Source organism: Clytia hemisphaerica, unplaced genomic scaffold (genome assembly GCF_902728285.1).
Source record: "Clytia hemisphaerica strain Z4C2 unplaced genomic scaffold, Clytia hemisphaerica genome assembly, whole genome shotgun sequence".
NCBI lineage: Eukaryota > Metazoa > Cnidaria > Hydrozoa > Leptothecata > Clytiidae > Clytia > Clytia hemisphaerica.
The window spans coordinates 131855-159417 of NW_027103974.1; the positions used below are offsets into that span (position 1 = coordinate 131855).

General features: G+C 34.4%; 2 protein-coding genes across 2 annotated transcripts; both read right to left on the reverse strand.

Moving 5' to 3' along the window:
• Nucleotides 1–732: 732 nt before the first annotated feature.
• Nucleotides 733–12356, reverse strand: LOC136810618 (probable sphingosine-1-phosphate phosphatase). The gene is made up of 13 exons (XM_067067179.1): nt 12179–12356; nt 6262–6347; nt 5983–6077; nt 5741–5816; nt 5579–5646; nt 5317–5361; nt 4200–4279; nt 3712–3861; nt 3332–3417; nt 2916–3015; nt 2358–2411; nt 1762–1931; nt 733–1574 (listed from the first exon to the last, which is right to left on the reverse strand). Exons 1-13 carry the CDS (start codon nt 12303–12305, stop codon nt 1386–1388), a joined length of 1326 nt encoding a protein of 441 aa, XP_066923280.1. The 5' UTR covers nt 12306–12356; the 3' UTR covers nt 733–1385.
• A 1123-nt stretch (nt 12357–13479) lies between these two features.
• LOC136810610 (H(+)/Cl(-) exchange transporter 5-like) lies at nt 13480–26857 on the reverse strand. Its single transcript, XM_067067173.1, has 17 exons — nt 26474–26857; nt 25801–26163; nt 22789–22995; nt 22354–22434; nt 20481–20663; nt 19557–19646; nt 19126–19250; nt 18389–18542; nt 18130–18215; nt 17764–17888; nt 17358–17472; nt 16883–16978; nt 16696–16754; nt 16442–16549; nt 15195–15316; nt 14798–14892; nt 13480–14403 (listed from the first exon to the last, which is right to left on the reverse strand). The coding sequence occupies exons 1-17, from the start codon at nt 26816–26818 to the stop codon at nt 14313–14315; spliced, it is 2445 nt and encodes an 814-aa protein (XP_066923274.1). The 5' UTR covers nt 26819–26857; the 3' UTR covers nt 13480–14312.
• Nucleotides 26858–27563: the final 706 nt, after the last annotated feature.

Below are 27563 nucleotides of genomic sequence, written 5' to 3' on the forward strand. Positions count from 1 at the left end.
AATCAACGAAAAATCAACGCAGTCTGATTGATGTGGTTCAGGCCGATGATATTTGTATCTTAAGTTTCGGAAAGAATATATATACTCTTTGCTCCTATAATAAGTTAAATCTATGTGAATTAAAAGTTAGCATACCGGTGTTTTTTTGTATAAATAATACGATTTGCAGTGAAAGTTAACGAAATAAAAAAATGTATACCGAGTTTATCGTTCTACATCTGCAATTTGAGCTTTACTAAGCTCATTTGACGTCCATTTGAAATAAAAGAAGGTTCTATTCCTGGCCTTACGTTGCCTAAAGTATTTGGAAAGTCTACATCAGGGTATCCAAGAGGGTAACTAGCAACTTTTACGTTTTTCAGAAAGTGCAACTTTGTTTACTGCTGTGAAATCAATTAAATGGGAAGAATCAAAATAGAGACTTTCTTATAGTAGAGTAATTTTCTTACGATTTTCGACCAATTTTTATAATTGATGATAAGGCTCCCTGATCTGTGGAACGGGATGTGTTTTTGAAAACAAAAGGTTTTATTTTGATTCGTGAAGTTCGACGGATAGTTGACGACTTAAAATTTTGCTCGGTTTCAATACGACAAAACATCAGCATAGTGCATTTAGTAAACATAAATTGGCTTGGAAAGAAGCCTCTTATTCAGACATATAGGGTACAAAATTTTTATTTATTTATTTATCATTAAAACTACTGAAAATTACAGGAAGAGAGAGAACAGGTTGACCGTAAACATGTATTCATAGTATCCAGAGCTTCATCATTTTTAGTAAAATTATATATATAAAAAACAAATTCAAATAAAATCTGTACACAGATAAAGATACAATAACATAATAATTCATCTAAAGGAAAAAAAAGAAAATGCACGAGAGAGATGCTCATAAAAATAGAAAGAGAACTACAATAAAAATTCTTCATATACACCATAAATCGTTCGCACTGGCTCACTAAAACGATCTACAAAGAGTCAGTAGATTATTGCCGAGTTTCGAATCACGTACCTAAGATGAGCTTGGATTTATTTCAGTCGTTTGTCGGGAAGCTTGGCAGGAAAAACCAGAGAGGTTACAAAAGAATGCAAATCAATTGTATGAATAAACAAATACATAAAGTCTATTGGAGGATAAAGAATCGAGGAGAAAAGAGTTGGACTCGTTCGTTGGTATTTGAGCTCTCATTTTTCTGAGAAAATGGGCTTATATTGAGGATAAAAACAATTCTGGAACTGATTTTTTATCGATTCAGTCAGGGTCTTCCAGTACTGGTACACCAAGGAGCCTCAGAATATCTCAATTTCAGGTGCTCGTTGAAACACCTCTAAGCTAGAGCTCGGTATCTAAGTTATGGAAATCCAACAAAAAAGCTGGTAATATTACAGGACCAAACCAACATACTGGTAAAATAAATTGTTGCAATAATAAGCAACAAATCCCATACACATGTATGAAACGAAACGTGAATAATGTCCTATGTTCCACACTTCTTCTTTGGTTGTTGAAGTCGTTGCACTTTTTTCTTCCATCACTCCATCATCAACATCATCATCGTCTTCGCCACGTTTCTATAAATTGGAATAAATTCAAAGTAAATTTTAGATCAGTCCACCAGGTCACATAATTAGTTCTCCCGTGTTAAGAATTTTGTTCAAAAATCGCTGGTCAGATTTATGTTAAAAATGAAATAAGTACAGAAAGACAGGTTTCGCTAGTTTAATAAAAACCTACTTTACCGAGAAATTTTAATCTTACCCTATCTTTGTATATCGGCGGTAGAAGATAATTTTCAGTGTAGCCTGTATAAAATTTGCTTCGTGGACTTTTCTTGATGTAATTGATTTTGAAGATTTTGCAAAAGGTGGAGATGACCAAATTCGTTAAAAATTTCGACACTTCTTTGGCGAGTACGACGAAAATGACACCTTGAAAGAGAAGAGAAATTGAAAGTTTTTATTGTTTTAAAATGTTTCATATACAAATGAAAGGTATGAGAGTGTGGAATACTAAAAATTTAAGCTTTTAATCATAAAAGCCTTCCTTATACAGTTTTCGACAGACTACACTGAAATCTAAGATTGGATAGGTCTCATTCTCTCCTATCAGATTCATGAGAAATGAGCTGAAATGTGCCTTGTTATGTTAATTTGATACGGTTTCACAATGGGCGACTTTTATTTCAATACGGCAGATTGGTATCAAAAACCGAGATCTTTTCTTTCGTCAAGCATATGAAATAGTAGAAATGGTTTTTATAAATTGTAATGAAACAACTTGGGTGGTAAGGGCTTGTGTTGCACAATAGTATATGTGTAAAACATATCAAAACATTAAATTAAACAAATATTTACCAATTAGGTATCTCAGAAATCCAAACAAGATAGCTTTGAAGATAGACGTCTCTCCTAAATTTCGTAAGAAATAGAAAAGTAATCACGTGACAAACAAGTTCACAAAAAATAGCAGGTCATCTACAATCTATTTGGATATAATAACATGCATGTCAAGCAGACAGTCTAAAGTGAATATTTTTTTATAAAAGCGTTGATAAAACAGCGATGGCAAGAACCCTTCGGCAGTTTAGCTCGAGTTACCGAATCATACTATTACTAGGGCACGCGTCTAAATGACGTATTCGATTGTTGAAATTGATTAAAAATGAGTCAATAAACGAACCATAGAGAACGACAGAGGGGGAGAAATCTTAATTTTTCATAGCATGGATAGAAAAAAGAAGGAAAATTACAAACACGAGGATAAAACAGAAAATGAAAAACACTGTCCCATAAATTATTCACATTATTCAATTTTTCCTTATTTTCGATCCAATGACGTCAACAATTTGATTTCTTTCTTCATATATATAATATATATGGGGTAAATCAAATAGAATACAAACTGAACGCCACCAGGGATATAAGTTTCAAGAAGGGCTTTGAAGTGTGGTGACTTTCCATGCGAAAAGGCTTTGCCAAGCATAATGCCAACTGAACAACTAGCCATCGAGTTCTAAAATGTATATGATTGAATGTCATAATAATATATTTTCAATGCAAAGTTTTGAATGGCTCCCTCTGTCTTGTAAATCTCTTCCATAGTCCTAAGCAAAACCTCAGAATGGTTTTGCCAAACTATTTAAAGTAGTTGAAATATAACAAGTTCATTTCTTGACTAAGAAGATAAAGGAATTTCACCCATCTTTACAAGTTTAAAATAATCGGACGACAAATTTGGAGGTCCTCACAGGAATTTAGAGGGATATCTTAAGAATAAAAATGTGCACAACGAAATGAAGATCAAATGTTTAGGCTTAAAGTGACTGTACCGTTTCTTCAAATGCAGGGATCCCAACATCATTGAATGGATGTAAAATCAACAGAATAGCTAACCAAATCGGCAAAATAAGAGCACCTAAATATGAGAAGAATCGAACCAAAAATTCCGTTAAATTTAGAAAGAATTAACAATATAAAAGTTTTAAGTCAAAAAGGGGCAATTTAACATTAAAATTATAATTTCGGGTAGCCATAATTTCTTTTAAAATGAAAAGGTCAAAATTTTCCTTAAGACAATCCAAGATAAAATATTGGAATGTTGTTATGAAATACGATACTTCAGTATAGTACAACACGCGTAGAAAAACACACCAGCAATACAATAGAAATGCTATAAAATTACGAACATTTCGTGACAACAAAAACGTACTTTGTCCATTCATAACTGACGAGAGGTCAATCTCGTTGTCAAATCTGTTCATGAATGCAACAATCATGACACCCAAAAGACTGCCTGTCACAACATCAGCTGGGCTATGAACACCATTGTATATCCGACACAACATTACCATAAATGACCCTTAAACAACAATAAATTTTATTTCCTTGCTACATTTTCAATAAAAAGAAGTAGAATCGTTGCTCCTTTAAATATTTTGATTTTTTCGGTTGGGGTAAGATGGAAAAATTAGTATGTTCCCTGAAATCTGCGTTGGACTTATCATGTATCAGCATTTTTGTTGTCAAAGGTGTCGAGATGGTTTCAAATGACAGACCTTTTCATAAATTACGTCACCGACAACGCTTACCTCGTTTTCAAAATATTGTTATGGTAATTACACTCAAAATAATTCATGAAGAGGCCCATTTGTAGATGTTAAAAAACAACGGGAAGTTGAAAACGATATAGAAACTTACATAATGTGATGAAGGAGAAAAGACAAACAAGGGTAGTGACTTGAAAATGATAATGCTGAAGAACGTAAAACCATATGTACCTAGATGAAGATGAGATGAACATTAAAATAAATTCATTACATTTGTACTCTATCCCCTCATACAGTAGGCTTAACAGCTTGAACTCCTAATCTAGCTATACCCTGGTGCACTTTTACAAATAACCCCTTGCAAATAATAGAGAGTTTCCGAAATCAAAACGAGAACGAGAACGGCGACGGCGACCTGAAAGTGAATTTAGCCGTCGTCGTTACAATCAGCAGTCTTTTACATTCCGATTTCGCTTTTTTTCTCACGCCACGTAAAGTATAAGTCATTTCTCAAAATAACAAAATTATCCATCTTGTAGCAATAGCTTTTTTAAATGGAATTCAATACTATTGGCGGGAAAAAATCAAAACATTCGATTTTCTTTCTTTTTTCAAAACACAGAAAAAAACATTCGATTTTTTTTATTTCAAAATTCTCAGAGCAATAAGTGTCGAGAACTGACTTTGTAGTCAAATGTATTATATGGATTTGCATTACTAGCCATCTTGTCTTGTTTGTTTTTATTTTTGACTGATTTGTGTTCACATTTTGGCACAGCATCAAAACACAAGAGTTGAGGGAAAATAGAACGGATTTCCTCGGAGGTTCACACATACGCAGAAGTATCAAAAAAAAGTTTCAAGTCACCGTATCCGTCATCGTTGTGATTTCGGATACTCTCTAATGTAACTCTGAATGAAATCTTCATGAGTTGAAACTATAGTAGAGAACAAGTTTCAAGTTATAACACCTCTAGATAGAAATTTATGCCATGTTTGAAAACATCCCAATAAAACTGATGGATAATACTAGGGTTTTGTAACCCCTGGCAAGTTCAATCTAGAACAAAGTGGACAGACGACTATAATAAAATAGTTTTTTTGGTAAGTAATTTCAAAATAGCTTGTCACAGGAAGCCCATATTTTCTATCAAAAAATGTTTCAAAAATATTTTCAGTAGAGGAAATTAACAAAACCTTGATATACAATACTTTGTATTCTCTACAAAAAAAGAGTAACATTTCAGAAATCATATTAAAGTTCTCACCATGGGCAGATGACTGCTAATACTGAATGATGACTTGGAAGACCCCTAAAAAGAAAAGGAAAATACAAAAGACAAACTTTCAAAACCTTTTTAAAAAGAATATACAATATTTAGAAAAGGAGACAATCATGAAAGAGAGTTATGTCAGTGATGACATCATCAAGAGTCAAAACACTTTAAAAAAATCATGTTTATTTAAGATAAACATGTAAGGATGAAAAATTCTTTTACAAGGTCAAAACCATGATGTCTGACAACTTACCAAGTGTAATAAGCATCTTCTAAAGGTCGGACTGGTGGACTGGGAGGTCTGGGTAAACAAAATGCATTCTGAAAAGAATTGGATCAAGCAAGATTTAAAAATGAAGTAAATTCAGAAACATGGGGATCAAAGTTTTTAATATCAGCAAAAAACATTTCATACCTTGACTGCATTAGCCACATAAAATCCTATTCCCATTGCAATTGATGCTAAACGACCAAGTCGTAGGTCTACAATCCTAGAATAATAAATGATGATGTTATTATTGTACGGCATAGTAAAATCTACAATTTGAATTTTTGAAGATGTAGGTAACCATGTTCACCAGTCAGCCTCCATATGATTTATTTCATAGGAGGGTAACCTCTTTTAATGTATAATAATGCTTGGAAAAAATGTCCTACCATGTCAAGAAGCATAATAAAACTGCATAAAATTCCTCTGTTCCAAGTATGCTTGCAAATTTCATTATTTTTGTAAACTTTTTTGTCCTGAGTTGCTAAAAAAAAGGAAAGAAAAGAATAATTTGAATTATTAAAAATTTGTGTAGGCTTAGTCTTAGACAGACTTAAAAATTCACCTTTAGTCACTACCTTGAAATGCAACTTAGTTAGCTTTACTTTTGATAACTCACTTAAAAAATCAAAATGCTAAAAGTGTTACAAACAATTCTGGAAACATACCTGAATAGCCACCAATACTGGTGTTCCATATAAAATACTCTCTAAAAGTTTGTGGCGAATCCATCTCCCAGGTGGCCCAAGTGCATCTGGAGAGAATAAAAAAAATTTATATAGTATATTTTCTTTTTTTGACACATTGTATGTCAATGTCAGCAATATTCTATCATATTTTTGTTTAGGTTATTGTTGTAATTGTGTGCAAGTTCAAGTTTAACTCTTACTAATTCTTAGCAAATCTTTATTTTTTGGACCATTTTCAGCCTCAAGTTCCTTATTAACGTTAGGCTGGACGCGCCCCCAGAACTGATTTTGATATATGGGATGCGTATTGCGTAAAAAATTCTTGTCCCAGAGTTATCCCAGTTTTGGGGTAACCTGTTTCAATTTCCTTAAATAGTATCAGAAATCCAATGATATTAATCTCTAGCCATTTAAATTTTGAATTAAAATTTAATGAAATTCAAAGATATCTTAAGATATATAAAGCTTTTAGTTTTAATAATAAAGTTACTGTAATCAAGTTTCTAAAACTCAGAAACACAAAGACGGAGGTAACTCTAGGATGAGAATTTTATACTGTGAAATTTGGTAACTTGCATCAGTGGAGGGAAACTTGCATAACCACCAAATGTCTGACCAACCAAAGCGGCAAATTTCAAAACAAATGTAGCAGTGCAAGAGCTAGGCAGTTCTACTCTACCATTTTAGAATCTCATATTTGCCGCACAAGTATTTTTGGCAAATTGCTTGCCAACAGAATTGAGGGTAAATAATGGCAGCGTGGTTGAATAAATAAAAGATCATGTGAGATTGTAAATTTTAAGATGGCAGGGAATTCAGATGTTTCTATATGGCTACTGGACGTGTAATCTCAAATTTAATAATGATAATAAACATAATATACATGACATCACTTTTATGATTAGAGATTGTAAATCAGGTTTATTTTGATTTAGCTTTGTATTTTTATGACCAGGTCATTGATTTGAGGGCTATGCAAGTAACCCAATCTCACGGTACACAACACGCAGCCCCTACATCAAAACATATCAGAGGGGGTCTGTGCAGCCTATACAAACATGTTCCTTATAAAAAAACATGTGAACGTTTTTAATTATAACGTCATATAAAGTTAAAATCCACTTTTAAAAAGTTGGGTAGGATTAGCCAAGCAAGTGGCGCTTTGAAATCTTGATACAGTCCAAAGTGTTTGGGCCATTCCAGAAAATTTTTGTTACCCCTGTCGGACGACGAACCGATGAAAATTCATGAAAGAACTTTCGCAAGATGCGTCTGAAATTCCACTCTTTTTTGTCGTTTTTAATTCAATTGCCTTGGAAATTCATTATTCTTCTATCGCCTTGGAAATTTTGAATTTTGGTAAAAACTTTTGCCCTTGGAGATTCTGTGTCGTCCGTCCCCTGAGTTACAGACAAATTCTAGAATGGCCCTTTATTAGGGTGGGGCGTCAAATGTCAAAGTCAGAAAATTCAAGATGTAGTGTTTTTTTATGAAAATTTAACCTATTGTGAGGCATTCTGCGCAATTTTTAAGGTCAGAAGTTCAAAATTGGCCGAACCCCCCTGGGGGTACTGATTCGCACTACAGGCAAAAATTGGAAAAAATGGCATTTTCTGGCCTTTTCAGGCCTGTAAATATGTCAAAACTATTGCAAATCTTATTTTTTTCACTTGCTGTACTAAATTTTATGAAGAAACAACAAAATAATCATATTGGATTGAAAATTGTGCCCATTAGAGCCCTAAAAGAGCCGTTTTAAGCCAATTTTGGGTAGCAAAATGCTTTTTAAGGCCAATTTTGCAAGCTCATAAACTTTAAAGTGATCGATTCACATGCCTGAAATTTTCAGAGATGGAAGTCTTCAATAAAGTCTTTAAGCAAAATGAATTTCAAGTTTTTCACTTTTTTCAAAAAATCATAATGGCGTCTTCAAAAATCGCTTTTTAGCAAAAAAAAATCATATTTCTCAAAAAATAGCATTTTTTAAGGCAAGCTTCTACAAACTGAGTTTAAATGCTGACTGAAATTTTTTTTGCAGTGATAGTATACTGGAGATACTCCAGGGAAATCAAAATCATTTGCGTCTGGGATGGGTCTATGTCCGCCATTATGGAAATAAAATCCCTGCTAAGAGCCATTTTCAGGCCAAAAACCCAAATTTGGACTGAAAAAATCTCTAAAATGTCAATAGACATGAGTCCAAATTTTCTTGCAGTGATAGTATTCTGGAAATGCTACAGGAAAATCAAAGTCATCTGGGCTTTGGATTTGGGTATATCCACCATTTTGGAATTGAAATTCCTGCTAAAACGCAATATTTCAATCAAAAATCCATTTTTTGACTCAAAAAATCTTAAAATTGGCAATAGACATGAACCTAAAATCTTTTTGCAGTGATAGTCTTCTGGAAATATTCCAGGGAAATCAAAATGTTTGGGTTTAGGATTTGGGTATATCCGCCATTATGGAATTGAAATATGTGTTAAAACTGGCTAAAATACAACGTTTCAAGCAAAAACCCCGTTTTTGAATAAAAATTGCTCTAAAATGACAATAGACATGGACCCAAATTTTTTTGAAGTGATAGTATTCTGTGAATATTCCTGGAAAAACAAAATCATTTCAGTCTGAGATTTGTTTACATCCACCCTTATGGAAATGAAATCTCTGTTAAAATGCTACATATTTCTATCCGATACATCATAATTGACTAAATATTTTGTATATTATATTAAGCAAAGAATGTGAATTTACAATCTTTTAATTTAGAAATACTATTTGAAATATATTATTTAAAAAATCGCATTTCACTCAACAATTCTTTATAGCCCACTTACATTTCCATTTTCAAGACTTGTTCCGTCAAAAAAAGATTTTAGCTTGAAATATTATATACATTTTAAAACTGGCGTCAGTTTAAAAATGTTATACCTGAATAGTTTTTACCCCTAGAGTATTTACAGAACACTATCACTGCAAAAAGATTTTAGGTTCATGTCTATTGCCATATTAGAGCAGTTTTTAAGTCAATATAATATTTTTGCTTGAAATGTTGCAATTTAGCCAGTTTTAACACATATTTCAATTCTATAATGGCGGATATACCCAAATCCTAAACCCAAACAATTTTGATTTCCCTGGAGTATTTCCAGAAGACTATCACTGCAAAAAAATTTGGGTCCATGTCTATTGTCATTTTAGTGCAATTTTTATTCAAAAACGGGGTTTTTGCTTGAAACGTTGTATTTTAGCCAGTTTTAACACATATTTCAATTCCATAATGGCGGATATACCCAAATCCTAAACCCAAACAATTTTGATTTCCCTGGAGTATTTCCAGAAGACTATCACTGCAAAAAGATTTTAGGTTCATGTCTATTGCCAATTTTAAGATTTTTTGAGTCAAAAAATGGATTTTTGATTGAAATATTGCGTTTTAGCAGGAATTTCAATTCCAAAATGGTGGATATACCCAAATCCAAAGCCCAGATGACTTTGATTTTCCTGTAGCATTTCCAGAATACTATCACTGCAAGAAAATTTGGACTCATTTCTATTGACATTTTAGAGATTTTTTCAGTCCAAATTCGGGTTTTTGGCCTGAAAATGGCTCTTAGCAGGGATTTTATTTCCATAATGGCGGACATATACCCATCCCAGACGCAAATGATTTTGATTTCCCTGGAGTATCTCCAGTATACTATCACTGCAAAAAAAATTTCAGTCAGCATTTAAACTCAGTTTGTAGAAGCTTGCCTTAAAAAATGCTATTTTTTGAGAAATATGATTTTTTTTTGCTAAAAAGCGATTTTTGAAGACGCCATTATGATTTTTTGAAAAAAGTGAAAAACTTGAAATTCATTTTGATTAAAGACTTTATTGAAGACTTCAATCTCTGAAAATTTCAGGCATGTGAATCGATCAGTTTAAAGTTTATGAGCTTGCAAAATTGGCCTTAAAAAGCATTTTGCTACCCAAAATTGGCTTAAAACGGCTCTTTTAGGGCTCTAATGGGCACAATTTTCAATCCAATATGATTATTTTGTTGTTTCTTCATGAAATTTAGTACAGCAAGTGAAAAAAATAAGATTTGCAATAGTTTTGACATATTTACAGGCTTGAAAAGGCCAGAAAATGCCATTTTTTCCAATTTTTGCCTGTAGTGCGAATCAGTACCCCCAGGGGGGTTCAGCCAATTTTGAACTTCTGACCTTAAAAATTGCGCAGAATGCCTCACAATAGGTTAAATTTTCATAAAAAAACACTACATCTTGAATTTTCTGACTTTGCCCCAAAAATGACTGTTGACGCCCTACCCTACCTTTATAGATTATCCCAAATTCTCCCAATTTTAGATCCATTTCATTAGATCAAAAACTTGTAGATAGAGATCATGTTTTGCTCGACTAAATACCATTTTGACTCATAAATTACCGCCAACTGCTCCAACTTGGGACTATTTTACCCAACATGGGACGGCCATTCCACCACCATTTCACCGAACCTCCAAAGTCATTTGATTTTAGTTTAATAAACCGCGTATTAAAAAATAAACTGGTCTAATGTTGACATCCCTCTTCTACTGTGAGAGTGGGTAACTCCCATCAGTGGAGGCAAACATACATAGCCCTCAAATGAATGACCTGCAGTCAGGCACATCCTGGCAAATGAACCGGGTATTTTTCACTTGCGGCCATTGGCAAATGAACGGGGTCTAAAACGAAAGTGACGTAATAGCGCCGAATACCCAGTTTAATTGAACCGGGTTGGAAATATCTTGCTTCATTTCAAAGAACTGCACAGATGAAATTTTTTTTCCACGGGTCAATTTTGTCTTTGAAGATTGAAGAAACTTGTAATGAAAAAATAAAGTTCCCAGTTTTCTTCCTTTTTTCCCTTTTTCAGTTTGAAGTTCATTTTCATTCATTTTCACGCTTTTAGCCTGAGACGTCCTATCTCATTTACACTGGGTGAGGAATACCCCATGCACGGCCCTGCCTATGCCCCGGACAGTCCGGGGTTTTTTTGATGCGTGCCCGGGGTCCGTATTATTTGTTTTTGAAGAGACTACCCCGGACGCCCCAGACAGCCCACCGCGCGGTCGCTTTTTATAGAATCGCTGACCGCGCGGGCTTTTTTCTAATTCGTTGAAATATTCTTCCGTGGACAAACGCCGTCCGGGGGTTTAAAGTGTGCTCGGCGATATACGTCCGGGGTAAATTTATGGCGCAAAAATTGGAGCCCCGGACGTAGGTCCGGGGAAAAAGTTATTTTTTTCAGACCCCAGACATTTGCCCAGGACTGTCCGGGGCATAGGCAGGGTCGTCCCCATGCAAATGCTCAACCCGTTCATTTGCCAGGATGTGCCTGACTGACCTGTCTGGTCATTAATATACAACTACGCAACTCCGCTCCCAGCTCTACTCTATCATTTTTGTTTTGATTTAACTTTGTATTTTAATGATGACCAGCCAGGTCTTTCACTTGAGGGCTATGCATGTTAGCCTCCACTGATGCAAGTTACCCAATCCCACAGTAATTATTCGAAATATCATTCAGACAACCTTCATTAGAGCAGAGATTATTAGGAAGGCCAGAATCCCAGATTGAAATTTTACTTCTTTGGTTTGGCCAGAGCAGAGGTGAAAACATCTTCTCAATCAAATCAGTGATTCCAAGCTTCCTATTTTTCCTACCTCTGTATATATAAAGGTGCTGGAATTAGATGGGGTTGAGTGGACATTAGACCAAATCACAGTTAGGGTTCGAAAATCAAACTGTTTCTGAGATGGTAACTGATGGCTTTTTGGTGGCGGTGGCCAGAATTTTAGGGATATCTTCTTCTTCACCTTTAAAAAACAATATAAATTGAAAGAAAAAAAACACACGATCTTACCTATTGGTGCATTTATATAGTCTCTATCTGGATCACCAGTTTTTTCAGTAATTTCATATCTTTTTCTGATTATTGTTGATGAATTATAGTTTGTAAATTCTTGGTATTCATCCTCATTTTCCGACATGTCTGTTTTGAGAACCACGATTTTTTGTTCTGACCTTTCGGAACAAGAAAAGGCTTGTTTATTTCTGATGAGAAAAACACCGTGACGGAGGGTGTTATCAGAAGAAAAACTTCCCCGTTTTTTAGGAGAAGCGAAAACGGCACGGAAAACACGGAGATTGGAAAATGGAAATGGAAAATTATTCCAAGAAGAAAAAGTCAAATTAGGCCCTCCAGGACCCAGGCTACCAAGAAGCAAGAAAAACCCTCAAGGACTCAAGACTAACTAGAAACGCTTATTTTAGTATTGTGGCTAAAATTATTGATTTCCTTTTTCGCTTTCCGAGGAGAGTCACTCAGCATCTTATACATCTGACTGATTGCTTTAATCATTGAAAAAAATTTGTCTCCCATAGTGACTGATAGCTTGAGGTTGTTAGGCAAGTATATCATAGGCAGTGCCTGCGTTGTTATATGACGTCACCTCTTCGACTCGAATATCATACGATAATTTGATGACGTAGTTAATAGAGCTTTTTAAATGCTCATGCATCTTTTAATCCTTGCTTTTATATCATGCATTTAGTTTTTAGTAGATCACATCTCTATTTGCAAATAGCGCTCTGGCTGTAATTGTAGAATTAGTGGTACGAGTCTGCTCTATCTCATTCACGTGTCCGTACAACCGTTAGACAAAAAAAATTATCACAGATATGCTGATGAGATTAAGCAAAAAATCCCTCTATAGTTCACTACTGTCCATATCTAAAATCAATCATGATCAACCCAACAAATGAATAAAAAAATTCTCAACAACTTGAAAAACTTAAACATGTACTGTATTGAACAACACAAAAATGTGATAAAATAATGAAATTTGACCTGTTTTGGACTTTGCAGGCCACCTTTGTTGATGAGAGAAAGCTCCCATGGAATGTAAAAAGAGAAATAGTGACAAGGCCTTAATAACGGGAAGTTCTGAAGTAAAGGATTATTGGATCTATGTATCCGTTTTGGAGATCACATTATTAAGCGATTTAACTTATGTCTAATCTACAGGGCTGTGTCAAGAATGAAATGAAAAGATTATCATCCGAATTAATCGATTATTCATCACCCGTAATTAAAATTGTAGGTTATGTAGCAAATGAGTGCATCTTACTGTCTTAGGGGTAAACAAGGAAACCAATGGTTTTAGAGCTTGGTCTCAAAAATATTCTTTTCGATTTGGTATTATCAATAATTTCTATATAATATTTAAGATAAAAAAATACAAGATAATCATGAGATATATCAACAATAAATTAAAGGGAAATTATCATTTTAAGTTTGAATAAATACGCAGGACATTATTAAAATCAATGTCATTACCATGAAATTACCATAAAATTACCAAAATTCAAATTATATAATAAGTAACAAAATTTATACCTAAACTTTTTAATTTAAATTATTCAATGAACATTGTATTTTCGATTTTCAAAATAATACGTAATAAAGTAAATGAACAAAAACAAAATAGGATACTAGACTAAAAACGTCAGCGTATATGGAAAGAATTTGTCATATGACAGTTGGTTTTGGCATGAATTTCCATTTAAAATACTAGTAGATAAACATAAGGGCGATAGTGACATAAACATTTGCTTTGTTTAAGAAAAACGGAAACATTTATTGGAGTGACTAATTAGTGAAAAATGTATACATAAAAATGTCCCAATATGCTGCTATCCATAAGAAAACTGTTTAAAATTTGGTTACACAAGGGTTTTTCTTTATCAAATTATACTCCGTGCTTTTAGGGGCAAAAGACATGGGAGATCTCATTGCTTATACAAGTTGAACAAGAAATCTAGATATATGAATAATTTTCTAAAAAATAACGTAAAGTAAACTACAACTGAATAAAAAAGTATTTCCACGAAATCCAATAAAAAATATAGATCCAAAAAAAGGCAAAAAATATTTTTATGTACAAAAGAAAATAAATTTTATAAAAATACCCCGATTGAAAAAAAACATTTTTCGATCAATGGAATAAAATAGAATCTGGGTCTTGGTTTTTCATTTGGAAAATATGACGTAGTACATCCTTCTTTGTGATAATACCCAATAATTTTCTGAAAATGAATGCAACAAAAGTCACAGTTTTCCAAACTACAGAAGGTTGTCATAGCAACACTGATAAGAAAAGACAGGTCATCCCATGTAAGCATGCCCTATATGTGAATCTAAATCTCTATGAAAAACTATATTATTGAGCTGACATGAGAAAACATGTTGAAAGAGTAAAGTGAAAAGTACAAGTCGAAGAAACATCATCTCACATACCAAAACTTCATTAAATAGTGACCAAATGATTCCTTACACCTATGACGTAATGTTTTACAGAGGGATATCCGAAAGAGACCAAGCATTTGCCACTGATAACAAATTAAACAATAGTTTAACGCCCGGTGTTAACACCATGTCAAAAGTATCAATCAACAGTAATTAAAATGTTTAATTTCTTACCCGTTGTGTGTGATGAGTATTTGACGTAATCCTAATTTTCTAAACATATCGATCACTGATTCCATTGGGGTTGCGTCCGACACAGTGAATGGACTCTGTTTAAAACAAGCAAAAAAGTATCATAATCGCAGATTCAACAGAACAAAGTACGGTTTGGTCGTCTACGCTCAGTGAATACTATAGTATCAAATCAAAGGGCGAAGTTACGGGATGAGTACTGGTATTCCGACTTTTAAAACAATACGGAAACCAAGCGGAAATTAATTAATCTAGAGCGACAACATGAATCTATTGAATAAATATATTCGAGATATGTATAATAAAATTTTACGACCACCTACGTTGTAGGTTATGTTTGTGAGAGATTATTCCATACCAGACCTCCCTAATTTCTTACCACATCGAGAATATGACGTAGACAGAGCGCAGGGATGCCACCGGCACCAGGTGTTGGTTCTTTCTTTGAGAAATGCACTTTAGATGGGGTGACTATCTGATCGTTCCGTAATCGTCCGTGATCTAACAAAAATAACAAAAAAGTGAGTTGTATTAGATAAAAGACAAAGGAATATCATTGTCTCATGTAGAGATTAATCTAAGTATCTCAAAATAATGTTGAATCAACGGATTAGAATAGGTGGATTAAGAACTCATAGAAAACACTCCTCGTTAGGTTATCAAACTTTTTTACGAGTTTGCTAGCAATTAAAACTTGATAAGTTGTAAAAAAGTTGTAAAAAATCATTACTTTCAACATTTTCATTGGTCATTACGTATCACGTGGTACATTTTAAATAAGAAAATGCACTTTTTTAGCCCTTTCTATCCAATGCAGAAATTAGCCAAATAATTTGAAATTTATTTTCCTAATTCTAAATACAGTCTTCTTTCACCAGTATGCAACCCATTCGTGACCCATCGATAGTTTCTTAGTTATAGACCATACGTTAATTTTCACTTATCTGAAGATTGCCATTGACAAAAGATTAAAAATTTACATTAAAACTGGTCTAGCGTTTGTTGATGCTAAAACTTAAGTGCAGGATTTAAAATATTTGCAAAATCATCAAAATTGATCGAATCATAGGACAAATTCGTTTTCGAAACTGTATAAATTGGAAAATTGTTCTTATAAAAACAATGAAAAAACTAAACGAGGAGTGCGCAGAGTCATTTACAGATTTTTCTTGTAACAATGAGAAGACAATGGATCTCTCTTGGGAGCAACGAGAGAAGTTAATCCACCTATTCTAATCCGTTGGTTGAATACAGTATTGTTGGCAGATGAACCAAAACCCACTTTTAACATCTTGTAACAGAGAATGTTTCTATTGGTAAGGGGCTTAGGATCTACTTTCGAACCAATCACATACGGTCGCATCCCACAAAAGATGCTACGGATCCTAAGGGGTTGTCCCCTACTACACGCCCAAATTTATGGCAAACATATTCATGATATGCACCACTGGAGAGTCTTCCGAGAGCTTTTAAAATTTTCCACCCAATACGTCACTTAAACAATAGAAAAAGTGACGTATCGGGTGGAACAAAAACAGAAAAGTTGCATAATTTCGTGAAGTCATTGCAGTGGTGCATATCATGAATTCTTTATTTCGATATTCTTTAGTCGTATAAGTAACTTACGTATGGCAACCTTGAGATCGCGACGTGTAACAAAACCGCTCAACATTTGTGATTCATGATCAACGATAACTGGAAACCCATTGAAACGATATTCTTCCATAAGATGCTCTAAAGGATGTAAAAATGCGTGATAATAAAATGAAGCGATTCATACTCAAGAATAATAATAGAGAAGGGCGACGTGAGCGAGACCTGAGGAAGTATTTGAATCGTACATAGATCTTGTGGAAGACAGGAGAAGTAATAGTAATTACCTAGTTCACCAACTGTTGACCCAGTTTTTGGTATACAAATCAAAGGCGATGCATTACGCCTGTAGAAAAAGAATATTATACTTATAAACATTATAATGAACAAATGGAAAAAAAGGCAAATGAGAGAATTATTTCAAAATTCATTTCACTCCACTACCGAAACATCGACAAAGATCTGGACACGAACCTTGGTTTCATGACATCAGCAGCGAGCGTTGTATGGGTGAATTCTTCTTTACTATCGAGGAAGGGATAACCATTCAAATGAATGTGTTCGTCGTATCTATGTCGCGTACAGTCAAGGATAATACACAATGTAAGATGTGTGGCATTGCAGTACTAATACCTTTGATAAAAAGATTTCATACTCTAAAAACGCTTATTTGTGGTATCCTCAACCAGCGATTAAGTTGAACGGCACTTCTATTAGACCAAATATATACTAATCATATTCCTTGATTATATTCCTTGATTATTCTTCTTTCCATTACGTTCACTCGTTATAATAAAAATATATTACATAGTACTAGAGTTTATTTTTTTGAAAAATCTTGCAGTGGATTACTCAAAGGAGAGCAGGGTCCTGCTAACTTATCAATTATTGAATAGTTCACGGATAATTGAAGAAATTTGAGTAAAAGCAATAATGTTTGAAAAGATACATTCCTTCTTTTCCAAGGGCATCACCAACCCATTTACTGGTCATGACAGCTACCATCAACGGAACGATGTATGTTAAACCACCTGTCAACTCGAACATAATGACCACCAAGGATACTATGAGGGAGAAAACAAAATGGACAATAAAATTTGATTTTTATACTGTCAGAGGGATTTACATGTTAAGGTACATCTACGTAAGCAAAAAAGTCAAATTGAAAACGTTGCGAACACTCCTCACTGCAGTATTAAGTGAGAATTTGTTATTATGACTTCAAACAGTCGAATTCCTATACAAAGAGCAAAAAAAATTGTAGCCTGGTAATTAGCTCTGAGGGACAGTCCTGGTTCCTCATGATTCATAAAAGCCGTAAAATGGCTTATGTGATTCATAATATTGAAACATACCCGTCATTCTGGTGACACCACCAAGGGTTGATGCAGCACCAATCATAGCGTATAGACCAGGTAAAATACAATGTCCTTGCGCATTTTGGCATACACTCTTCCACAAGAAGAAATCTTTATTTGAACTAAAAATGAGTAGAAACGTTATGCAGTTGAAATTGAGTCTTTGAAAAACTCTTACAATGTCGCTGGTGATTTCGTGATCCATAGTGACCGTAACAATAACAAACATTATTTATCGCTTCTTAAGACTAGAACTTTTCCAATATAAGTTTTCCACGTGTTAAAAATTCGACTCGAATCGTGTTGCATAGATACAAAAATAATTTTTAAAACCGTTCTTAAGAAATTTCAAAACAAACTTACTCGACAAGATTTTCCATGAAGATGCCAACTATACGTCCTGCGCATGCACCAACAGCAAGGCTTGGAATGAAAAGCCCAGCTGGAACCTAAAAAGAATGTTTGAAAGAAGAAAACTTTTTGTATTACCGCGTTTTACATTCCCGATTGTTCAATTCTTCTGTGTTAAAATTGATTGCCTTTGTAGTATTTTTTTAAACAGGACACCTACTAGACATTACCCCTGGCAACTCTATGTAATAAATCCAAATATTCACAATACCTTAATACCGAAAGTGAAGATCGTGATCAGTCCTTTGAACAACATGGCAAGTGTCAATTTCCATAAAGCATTGTATACACCAGGACCAATCGAGCGATGTGGATAGGTGTTACTGTTGATGTTGTGTGTCACGTTCGAGTGATAATTGTAATCGCTGAAATAAATGCAATAGGCCAGCTTCATTAATTCCATGTCATTTTCCGTTAAACCTCTTCGCCTAATTCCAAGCTTTATAACGCGAAATTGGCCTTTTATTTACTTTTATTTCAAACAGTCGAAACGTTTTGATTATGGCTCCCTACAACTAAAGTGCTGATGCATAAGACCTAAACCCGATAATTAAACCCGAAAACACTTTGATGACAGCTCAGTACTGACTTGACTAATGCATTACTCAAAACAATAAATTTTCACGGCATGCAAATTTAGCCTTTAGCCTCTGTCTGCTTTTGATGTCAATGCATTGCATTGCTGGTGTGGATCTCAATCACAGATTTATTAAGCCCGGAGGGCTAAATGTCGTGCTTTGGCTGAAAAGTGTGTCGTGGTTAGGTAGGAAATCCTACCTAGGTCACGTGGCATTACAATAGAATTTCAGAGCCTGACCAATCAGAAGCTTCACGGGTTTTCGAAAATAATAGCACCAGTATCTTTTGCGATATTCAATTTTTTTTGCCTGTGATGGCTTAAAACACGAAATCTATGATCCCAACCGGATAAAATGAAAAGTAGTTTACCAAAGAGGTGACCCATCTTCAGGTCCGCAATTTTGAAAGAGATCAGAGATCAATCGACTTGCAGGCTGCCTTGTATATTCGTTCGGATATGCTACAATGGCTGTAATGATGGCCACCGTAAATACCTGGAAATAAAAGTGTTGCTCAAACCATTCCTTCCCAAGGGAAAATATTTATCAAAGAATGTCCAATGAAAGGTCGTTATAATTAGAATTATTGTCAGCATACTATGATAAAATTATTCATTTCAACCTGCGATTGTAGTAAACTTCTTTGAAATCGATTTAGCGATTGTGATTTCTTTCTACCTCGAATAAAAGGTCCCTAAAAGGTACCCTCAAGTTGATCTCGATATTTTCTAATTCGAATAAACAGTTTGGACACTTACGAGTTCGAAGTAGAGAAAAAAGAAATAATTACAATGACGGTACCTCTACTATTGGCTTCTTTCCAAGTATTGATGATTTTCGCAGTTTACACCAAAACAAATTAGCTTTTATGAATAAAGATCCAAAAACACCCTGAAAATGAAAGATACGCCAGTCCATAAATTTAGCAATTATTTTCTCTGCATTGATTTTTGAATATTTGTTGCCGGCTTTTCCAAATCCTCTCGGAAATATATACACCAAAACAAATTAGCTTTTATGAATAAAGATCCAAAAACACCCTGAAAATGAAAGATACGCCAGTCCATAAATTTAGCAATTATTTTCTCTGCATTGATTTGTGAATATTTGTTGCTGGCTTTTCCAAATCCTCTCGGAAATAAGGTTACTTCAATCCTCAAAAAATTCTTAATCGTAAATTATACCATTAATCGCACGATGGGTTATTTTTTCTTATTTGGCACGCCCTCAAAGAGAGCAATTAATCGTTAATTGCATCATGTAGAGAGCAATTAATCGTTAATCACACTCTTCGATGCCGCGCCAATGTACAAAAAAGTGATTTATATGTTTTTTCTTACATTTTCTTTGCATCGAACGTTTTAATTGCATTCGAAATTTATTTTGTGAGAAAGAAAATCAATAAACAACAATAAAAGAAAGACATAAAGAGAAGAGAAAAATCTAAAACTCTCAGTGTAATTTCTGTGATTTACTTTCCTAACTGGGAAAAAGTAGTGAAAGCCATTGTGCGATTAGCTCGTAATCACATAATAACTCGTACAATTCGAAAATTGCACTCGTCATTTTTTTGTTTCGAATTTTCCTCGTCCTTTCGGACTCGGAAAATTAATAACAAAAAAATCACTCGTGCAATTATATTCGAATTGCACTCGTTATCATGTGATTACATATACTTTATCTAAAATTTAATACTACCAAATAATCAAGAAAAAAAACACTTACTCCGAACACTCCCAGGATGATAAAAGGTATGAGTTCGAAGAGTTGCCATGGTAAATTGTAATCAACAGCAAACATGACCAATCGACCGTTACCATACGGATTCATATAGCCCAAGGTTAAAGCTGCCATCAATGCACAAAAGAAGGTACGCCATAACGTCTTCATCGGAAAATAGTAGCTGACCTAAAACGGAAGTGTCCGTTAAAGGGTACTCTGTACCAGAGTGTATCTCACGTTTATCGCTTTGTAGTACACTCTGTGCACATTGTCTGTTTGATAAAAAATTCCCGTACGGAGACCTCTGCGACGAAGTATGATTTATAAATAGCAACACTTCTCTCATCGTCTCTCCTCTCTCACCAATACTTCATCGCAGCGGTCGGTTTGAAAAATCTCAAATGAGAAAAGACAATGACAACAGACCCTCTACGGAAATGAATTTTGAAATTAGCCGTAGATACTGGGTCTGTGTACAGTTAAGTTAAAGGGCTAACCAGCTAATTTTCATTTTTTCAGATATGTTTTATCGAATAGGTAATTCGGAAAAAAATCGCTTAAACTATATTTTAGAAAAGTCGCAATTAAAAATGTGATAGACGAAGGGAAACAATCACAGGTTCCTTTTCTGTGACGCTTGTATTCGAAAAAGTGACGTCAAAAAAATTGTGCTGAAATTGGGGTTGTTATAAGGTGGATGCAAATGAAATCGTCTCGTTTTCATGCAATATTCTGACATTGAGACACTGATAGGCCGCTATAAGAATGTTCAACTAAAACACTCTTGTAGATAATTTTAAAGCTACACAGATGCTCAAAAACTGGAATACACGTTTTTTTTATAAGCAGCACCAATTTTTGGGTCAGGGCTGGGGTTGATTAGCATTCTAGCTCATTTTCTGACCACCCCTGATATTATACCATATTTATGCTTATTGGGTCAAGGGTTATCGTTTGCCATGCATCTAAAAATCTTTTAGATTATACAATATAGTGAAGAACAGGGGGGGGAAGCAGTTAGTACACGACACCCATGACACTTAGTACCGTGGTGGGTCCATTTTTCAATTTTGCGAAATGCAGTTAGTACACCTGTAGTACTAACTGCCAAAAGGGGTGGTGTATACAGAATTTTGGAAGTAAAAAGGTGTAGTAACTGATTTCAAAACTGAGAATTTTACTGTTATCAGTTTATGACAGGTTTATGATTCTATCTTTTTTATGGATCTTCTTTCTAGGACAGTCAGGAATACCTTTTAACAGCTTGACATATGACATCACACTTCCAGGAACTCTTAGAACTCTTAGAAATAATTCAAAATAAAACATTCGAATTTGAAAATGTCGAACTTTCGAACGTTTTTTGTTTTGTTTTGGTAATCCGATCATCCGATCCATAATCGGGAAAACAGATTATTTAAAAGATGGTGGATAAGTTGCTGATAAAACATGCTGTGTTTTCTGTTTAAAAAATGTATTATTGATAGTGTTACTACTAATTAAAACAGTTAAAAATACACCTCATAAAACCTCTCTGGAGTGTGAAATTCACCTGGAATGCACCGTAGAGAGACGTATCCTTATTTTTAGGGGTGGTATATATATTGAGCAAGGTCAAAAACAGTTAGTACACGGTGTACTAAGTGACAGGGGGTGGTGGTGGGGTACAGAGTTTTCCAAAAATCAGTTAGTACACATAGTGTTCTGTACTAACTGCTTGCCCCCCCCCCCTGTGAAGAAAAAAATTGGCTAATTTTAGGACTGGAGCCTTAGCAACTTGGCTGCTTATAAAAAAAATGTGTAAAATTTGATCTGGTATTACCATTTGTATTTCCTACGAATATAAATAGGCTGTTTTTATTCAATTAAGTTTTACCTCTTCCAAACTGAAGAGCACACCACCGATTGGTGCGCCAAAAGCCACTGAAACACCTGCCGCAGCCGCTGCTGAAAGAACCTGAAATATCATAAAAAAGACTTTGTTCAGATGGGAAAAAATCAGTTTATGAACAGATCATTCCAATCAAGTAGCAATTAATAAAAACACGAAAAAATGTATGCAAGAATTAAAAGGGGGAAATTGTCTTCAAGATGTTTGTTTTATATACTTTACAAACAAGCTGGAAATACTTTCATTAGCAAAAACGTTCAAAACATATCTTCTTTAAATTATGGCCATCAGGACAAGAAGATAGGTTCCTAATAACTTCGAAATTACAAAAAAATTGAAAAAAGGAAAACCTTATTCAAAACAAAAGTTACAATAGGAATGAATAGGGTATGAAAGAAATATATTATGAAGTCTTCTCACCTCTCTCCGTTTAGCTTCATTTCCATGATACTTTGGGAAGAGTCGAACAAAAACGTTCCCGATGCAAGCAGCAACGTGAACTAGAGGTCCTTCTTTACCAAGAGATAATCCAGAAGATACAGCAGTGATCAGTGTAAATGATTTAACAACCAGTGTCCAGTACCCTAGATATCCTTTGATTATGAATCCACCCAAGATGGTTTTGATCTGTTTGAAAAAAACGTATGAAAAATGTTTTTCTTGGGTAATCCATCTTTTTTTAGGGGTTTTTCTGCTACTGGAAACGTAAAAATATCTTCTATTTTAGGCGTACAAACTTTCGCGAGGTCGAAAAATCGCGAAATTTAAGACATTTACTTTCGCAAATTTGAGGAAAAAATGTTTTTCGCGAGCATAAACTTTCACGAATCGTTGGATAAAAATTGAAATTGTCGAATGAAAATTGCCTTAAAAGTGAAAAATATTGCTTAAATCAAATGCGATGAAGACGGTTGCTTTTCGACTTTAAAAAGGCATTAAAGGATAAAAATATGCCAAAAATTTGATATTTATTACAATTTCGAGGTTTTTCAATTTCGGAAATTTTTGAGAAATTTTCACGAACATAAAACTTTTACGAATTGCCCTGTAAAGAATTTTAAAAAACATTAACTTTCGCGAAAAAGGCCAAAATTCTCGCACGAAAATCGTTTCGGCTCGCGAAAGTTTGTACGCCTAAAGTAATTCTAATTCTGAATTCAATCAAATTATCTGTGGTGCTTGAATCACGTTTTAGTTTTAAATTTTAATATCCCTATTCCCCCAGGAGACGGAAATTTGGTCCTTTGTTCTATCAATGGGTTTGATTTTAGAGAAATATGTGAATCATATAGAAATTAAAGAATAGAACCTAATAAGGAAGACAGCAAAAAGAAGAATATCTCGTTTTTGGTAGGATCAGAGAAATGGGATGAATAAGAAAACCAGCTTCTCTGATTACCAAAAGTAATTTCCATTGAAAACGCTTTGTTTTAGCTTTGATAAGGTCGTTAGAGAAAGTTCAAAAAAGGCGGCTCGTCCTAAAAATTGACTGGTTTCTATATGCTGGAATATGCTTTATACTATAGATTAGTAAGGTCTGTTAGCACATAAAAACGTAAGAATACTTCAGATGGCGATAAAAGCATCTGGCAGGTAACCGGGTGAAAAAAAATTGGTGTTTCTGTTTTAAATCAAGTTTTAGACCGTCTAAGGGTCACCTGTGCCAAATTTCATGATTTTATCACCATCTAAAGTATTTTCGTGCTAACAAACCTTACTAAATCGCCCTCTTTAGACATAACAAATTTTAAACCATTTTATTGCCTTAAAAATTCTCATCACAATGATTTTAAATTGTTTTGACAAAATTTGGTAGAGATTCAGGAAAAGCAGATTAAATTTCTTACTTTTCTGCATTCAGGCGTTTTATCTAACGATGCGGTCGTGATGCGGTTATATCATTAGAATTGCTAGGAAATACTGAGCAAGAAAATATAGGTATCTTTTGGTCTGGAAACAGAATACAAGCCCCTAAAGTTTACGCATAATTAGACTCAAAACAAAAGAATTCATCATATCGCACTATTTATGCAGATTTTTTTGATCAACAACAAAAGGAATCCATTAGCCACCAAACTCCCTTAAATGACGAGCCTTATTCCCATTGTTTTCAAGAAGCTGTTTTTCCATCTCTTTACACTCCTCTGACAGGATGCGTATTTGAGTTATTGTACTAATGTTACATAGTGACTGTATTTACTTAAAAACTATATGCAAAATTCATAACGTAGGCGCGTGGGGCCGTAACATTTGTGGGCGCGTGGGCGCGTAAGGCGCGTCATTTAGCAGACTCTTAAGATTATGAAGTTCAATTTTCCTTTCATTGCAGTACAGTACAAATATAACAAAATGCAAGATATTATGTATGCGTTTTTCATCCAAGCAGTTTTCATCGCAATTATAACAACGTTCGCAACTACAATTATCGCTCTGAAGTTCGAAAAACGAGCTAAGAACATCTTTCTTCTAGCTCTATTCATATCGCATCTATCCTATAATCTGCTGAATATTTCATATTGGATTTTGTACTGGTTGCATATCGAATTTCCTGACTTCATGATACAGCTACAAGCTCTTTTCATATCGAATCAGTTGTGTTATACTCTGGTGATATCTATCGATCGGTATTTAGCTGTTAGATACCCTTTCTGGTATGATGAACTTGGTATTGGGTATATCTTCAAATGTATTGGAATCATTTCTTTACTTTGTGTCATTTTTACAGTTCTAACATATTTCTCGAACGCAACCTATATCTTGGGGACTGCGATCGTGCTTTTTGGAAGTACTATCTTAGCCTCTATTAATTTCATATTATACCGAACAGTCAAAAAGCATTTGCAATCTATCCAATCGTTAAATGTGCATGAAACACAGGTTGCTGCCAATAGAGAGGAAGAAAAACTGAAAGGGCAAAGATTACGTTCATTGAAAATGTGTTCTGCCATTGTTTGCTCTTTTGTATTTTTGTGGACACCGTTCATTGTGTATTTGGCTTTAATAATAAAACAATTGGCCCTGCATTGTTTTACAGTGCAAAGTTTTTAGCCCATTTTAATCCAGTTTGTGATTTCGCAGTATCGGTTGTTTTTAACAGAGAAATGAAGGAAAGTATCAAAAATGTCTTCAGCCGAAAGAAAAACAATGTAATCGAACCTTCTCTGTAAAGTCGGTAATGAAAAGTATTGTTCAATGTACTTTGACTATTGTGTACTTGCTTTCAAGTTCCACTGAGTAATATTTTTGCTTTGCTTTTATGGTTCTTTAGAGATTGGAAATGTAACTGAAAAGAAATACTTTTATGGATTATGAATGTTTCAAATTCCATCCCAACCTAGACTGGCAATAAAAGCAAAGTCATCTTGATTTTTCTTTACCACAAGGCAAGATATATAATTCTTAGGAAGATGGATGTTAAAAGATGACACTCACCTCAGGTATACCACTACCACAAGCATACGGTGCAAAGAATCGAACTAACGACACTGTTGAAAAAGCGAACACAAATGCAGTGAAGACGTAAAAGAAATAATTCAAGCAATAAAATGCAACGCCTTCTTCTTCTAAACCAAACAGTAATGACCATGTTGTCCATTCTTTACATTCTCCTTTCCCAAATTGAAGTTCAGAATCCCAGCAGCACGATTCCTTGTTATACCAGAACTGTGAAGCACAGACACCTTCTCTTAAATCAGCCATCCAATCAGCACCAATGTCAATCAAGCCGGCAACAAATCCAGTGAAAATACCAACGATAAACACAATAAGCCATCCGGACCAAGCGTCATGAAATCCCTGAAAAAGTAAGATGATATGATGTTTAATTTTATCAATCTAAATTTACCAATTAATGTTTTTTTTTGCTATTTCAAGAATTAATTGATGAAGTTTAAAATTTTTATTTCGCTTCGGAAAAATAAGTAAGAAGAGTGAAGAAAATTCACAAACATTTTCCTGGAAAATAGTGATTTCTGGAACTTTTTGAAAAATTTAACTTCAGTTTTTTGTCAGTTACTTTTTACTATGTACTTTTGCACTACACAAATCATTATGAGACACCTCAATATATAAAACTTTCAAATGTAGTTATAAACAAAGATCTAACCTTAATCCTTTCCATAAGTGTTCCTTGATATTTCATTTTTTTGACTTTCCGAAACCTGATACGATCCCTCATTCTATCTCTGGACCAATCAATTGTATGGAAATCATCATATTTCCCAAGAGCATTGGCTTCTGCTTCATTGAGCCAAAGATCATCGTCATAAGGACTGCGTTTGATACTCTGCATTATCAAATCTTCTTCATCTTCATCTTCAAGGTTTGGTCGGTTTGCGTGAGAGGACTGAATCCTAATCTGACCGTTACTCAAGTCATCATGGCTGCTTGGAAGATCTTCAATATCACTTGACGCAGACATCCTTTTTAATCTAATGTAACCGCTCTGCATTTAGAACAAACAAAAATATTTTTCTCTTTTTTGCAATCTAAAACAGTTAGTATTATTAGTGATTTTAACAGTGCTAAGCCCAATGCCAGTGCTAAGCCCAATGCCAGTGTTTTCCACCTAATTAGAAGCCCAGTTGCAGGTTTTCAACATACACTCTCCTTGGCATAGTGCGGAAAGTGGTCAGACCACCCCCCTTCTTAAATGATCTCCCCTCTTCTTGGCATTCCCCCAGCCTTTGAAAATGCCTATCCCCCAAAGATTTTGGACAAAAATAGCTAACAAATATATGTGAAATATCTTTAGAGAGAGAAAGCGAAATAATGAATTTCTTTCTTCTTTTTGACTCAAACTACTCTAACATAAAACTTCCTTTCATGGAGATCAAATTTTATAACAGTGCATGAAAATAATCTACAAAATATACTTAAGCCCCACTTCTTAAAACTATCCCCCCCTTCCTTGCTACCCCCCCCCCTTGTTCATGAAAATTTCTGGTCCCCCTTCTTCATTTTTTCGGAAGGTGTCATCCCCTCCACAACATATACCTTGGTGTTAAATGTACGAAGATTCCTTATTAATAATTAATAATTTCCCAATATGATAAGTTTTGAAGCTGAAAAATTAATGTTATGAAATACACCTATAAACCTCAAGTTTTGGACATAAAACATCCAAATGCGTGTCTTTGAAAAATTGATTATCACATGGTTTGCCTCTATGTTTTCAATAAAAAAACTTTCAAACA

What these genes read in the sequence shown, in the direction of transcription:
- LOC136810618 (XM_067067179.1), bottom strand. Translation starts at nt 12,305, where the DNA reads ATGTCGGAAAATGAGGATGAATACCAAGAATTTACAAACTATAATTCA. An exon ending in GTCAGTTATGAATGGACAAA is followed by an intron (nt 3,418 to 3,711) that starts GTACGTTTTTGT and finishes TCTCATATTTAG; the next exon opens with GTGCTCTTATTTTGCCGATT. An exon ending in TCTTGAAACTTATATCCCTG is followed by an intron (nt 2,412 to 2,915) that starts GTGGCGTTCAGT and finishes TACGAAATTTAG; the next exon opens with GAGAGACGTCTATCTTCAAA.
- LOC136810610 (XM_067067173.1), bottom strand. Translation starts at nt 26,818, where the DNA reads ATGCAGAGCGGTTACATTAGATTAAAAAGGATGTCTGCGTCAAGTGAT. An exon ending in GTGGTAGTGGTATACCTGAG is followed by an intron (nt 22,996 to 25,800) that starts GTGAGTGTCATC and finishes TTTTTCAAACAG; the next exon opens with ATCAAAACCATCTTGGGTGG. An exon ending in GAAAGAAGCCAATAGTAGAG is followed by an intron (nt 19,251 to 19,556) that starts GTACCGTCATTG and finishes TTTTATTTCCAG; the next exon opens with GTATTTACGGTGGCCATCAT.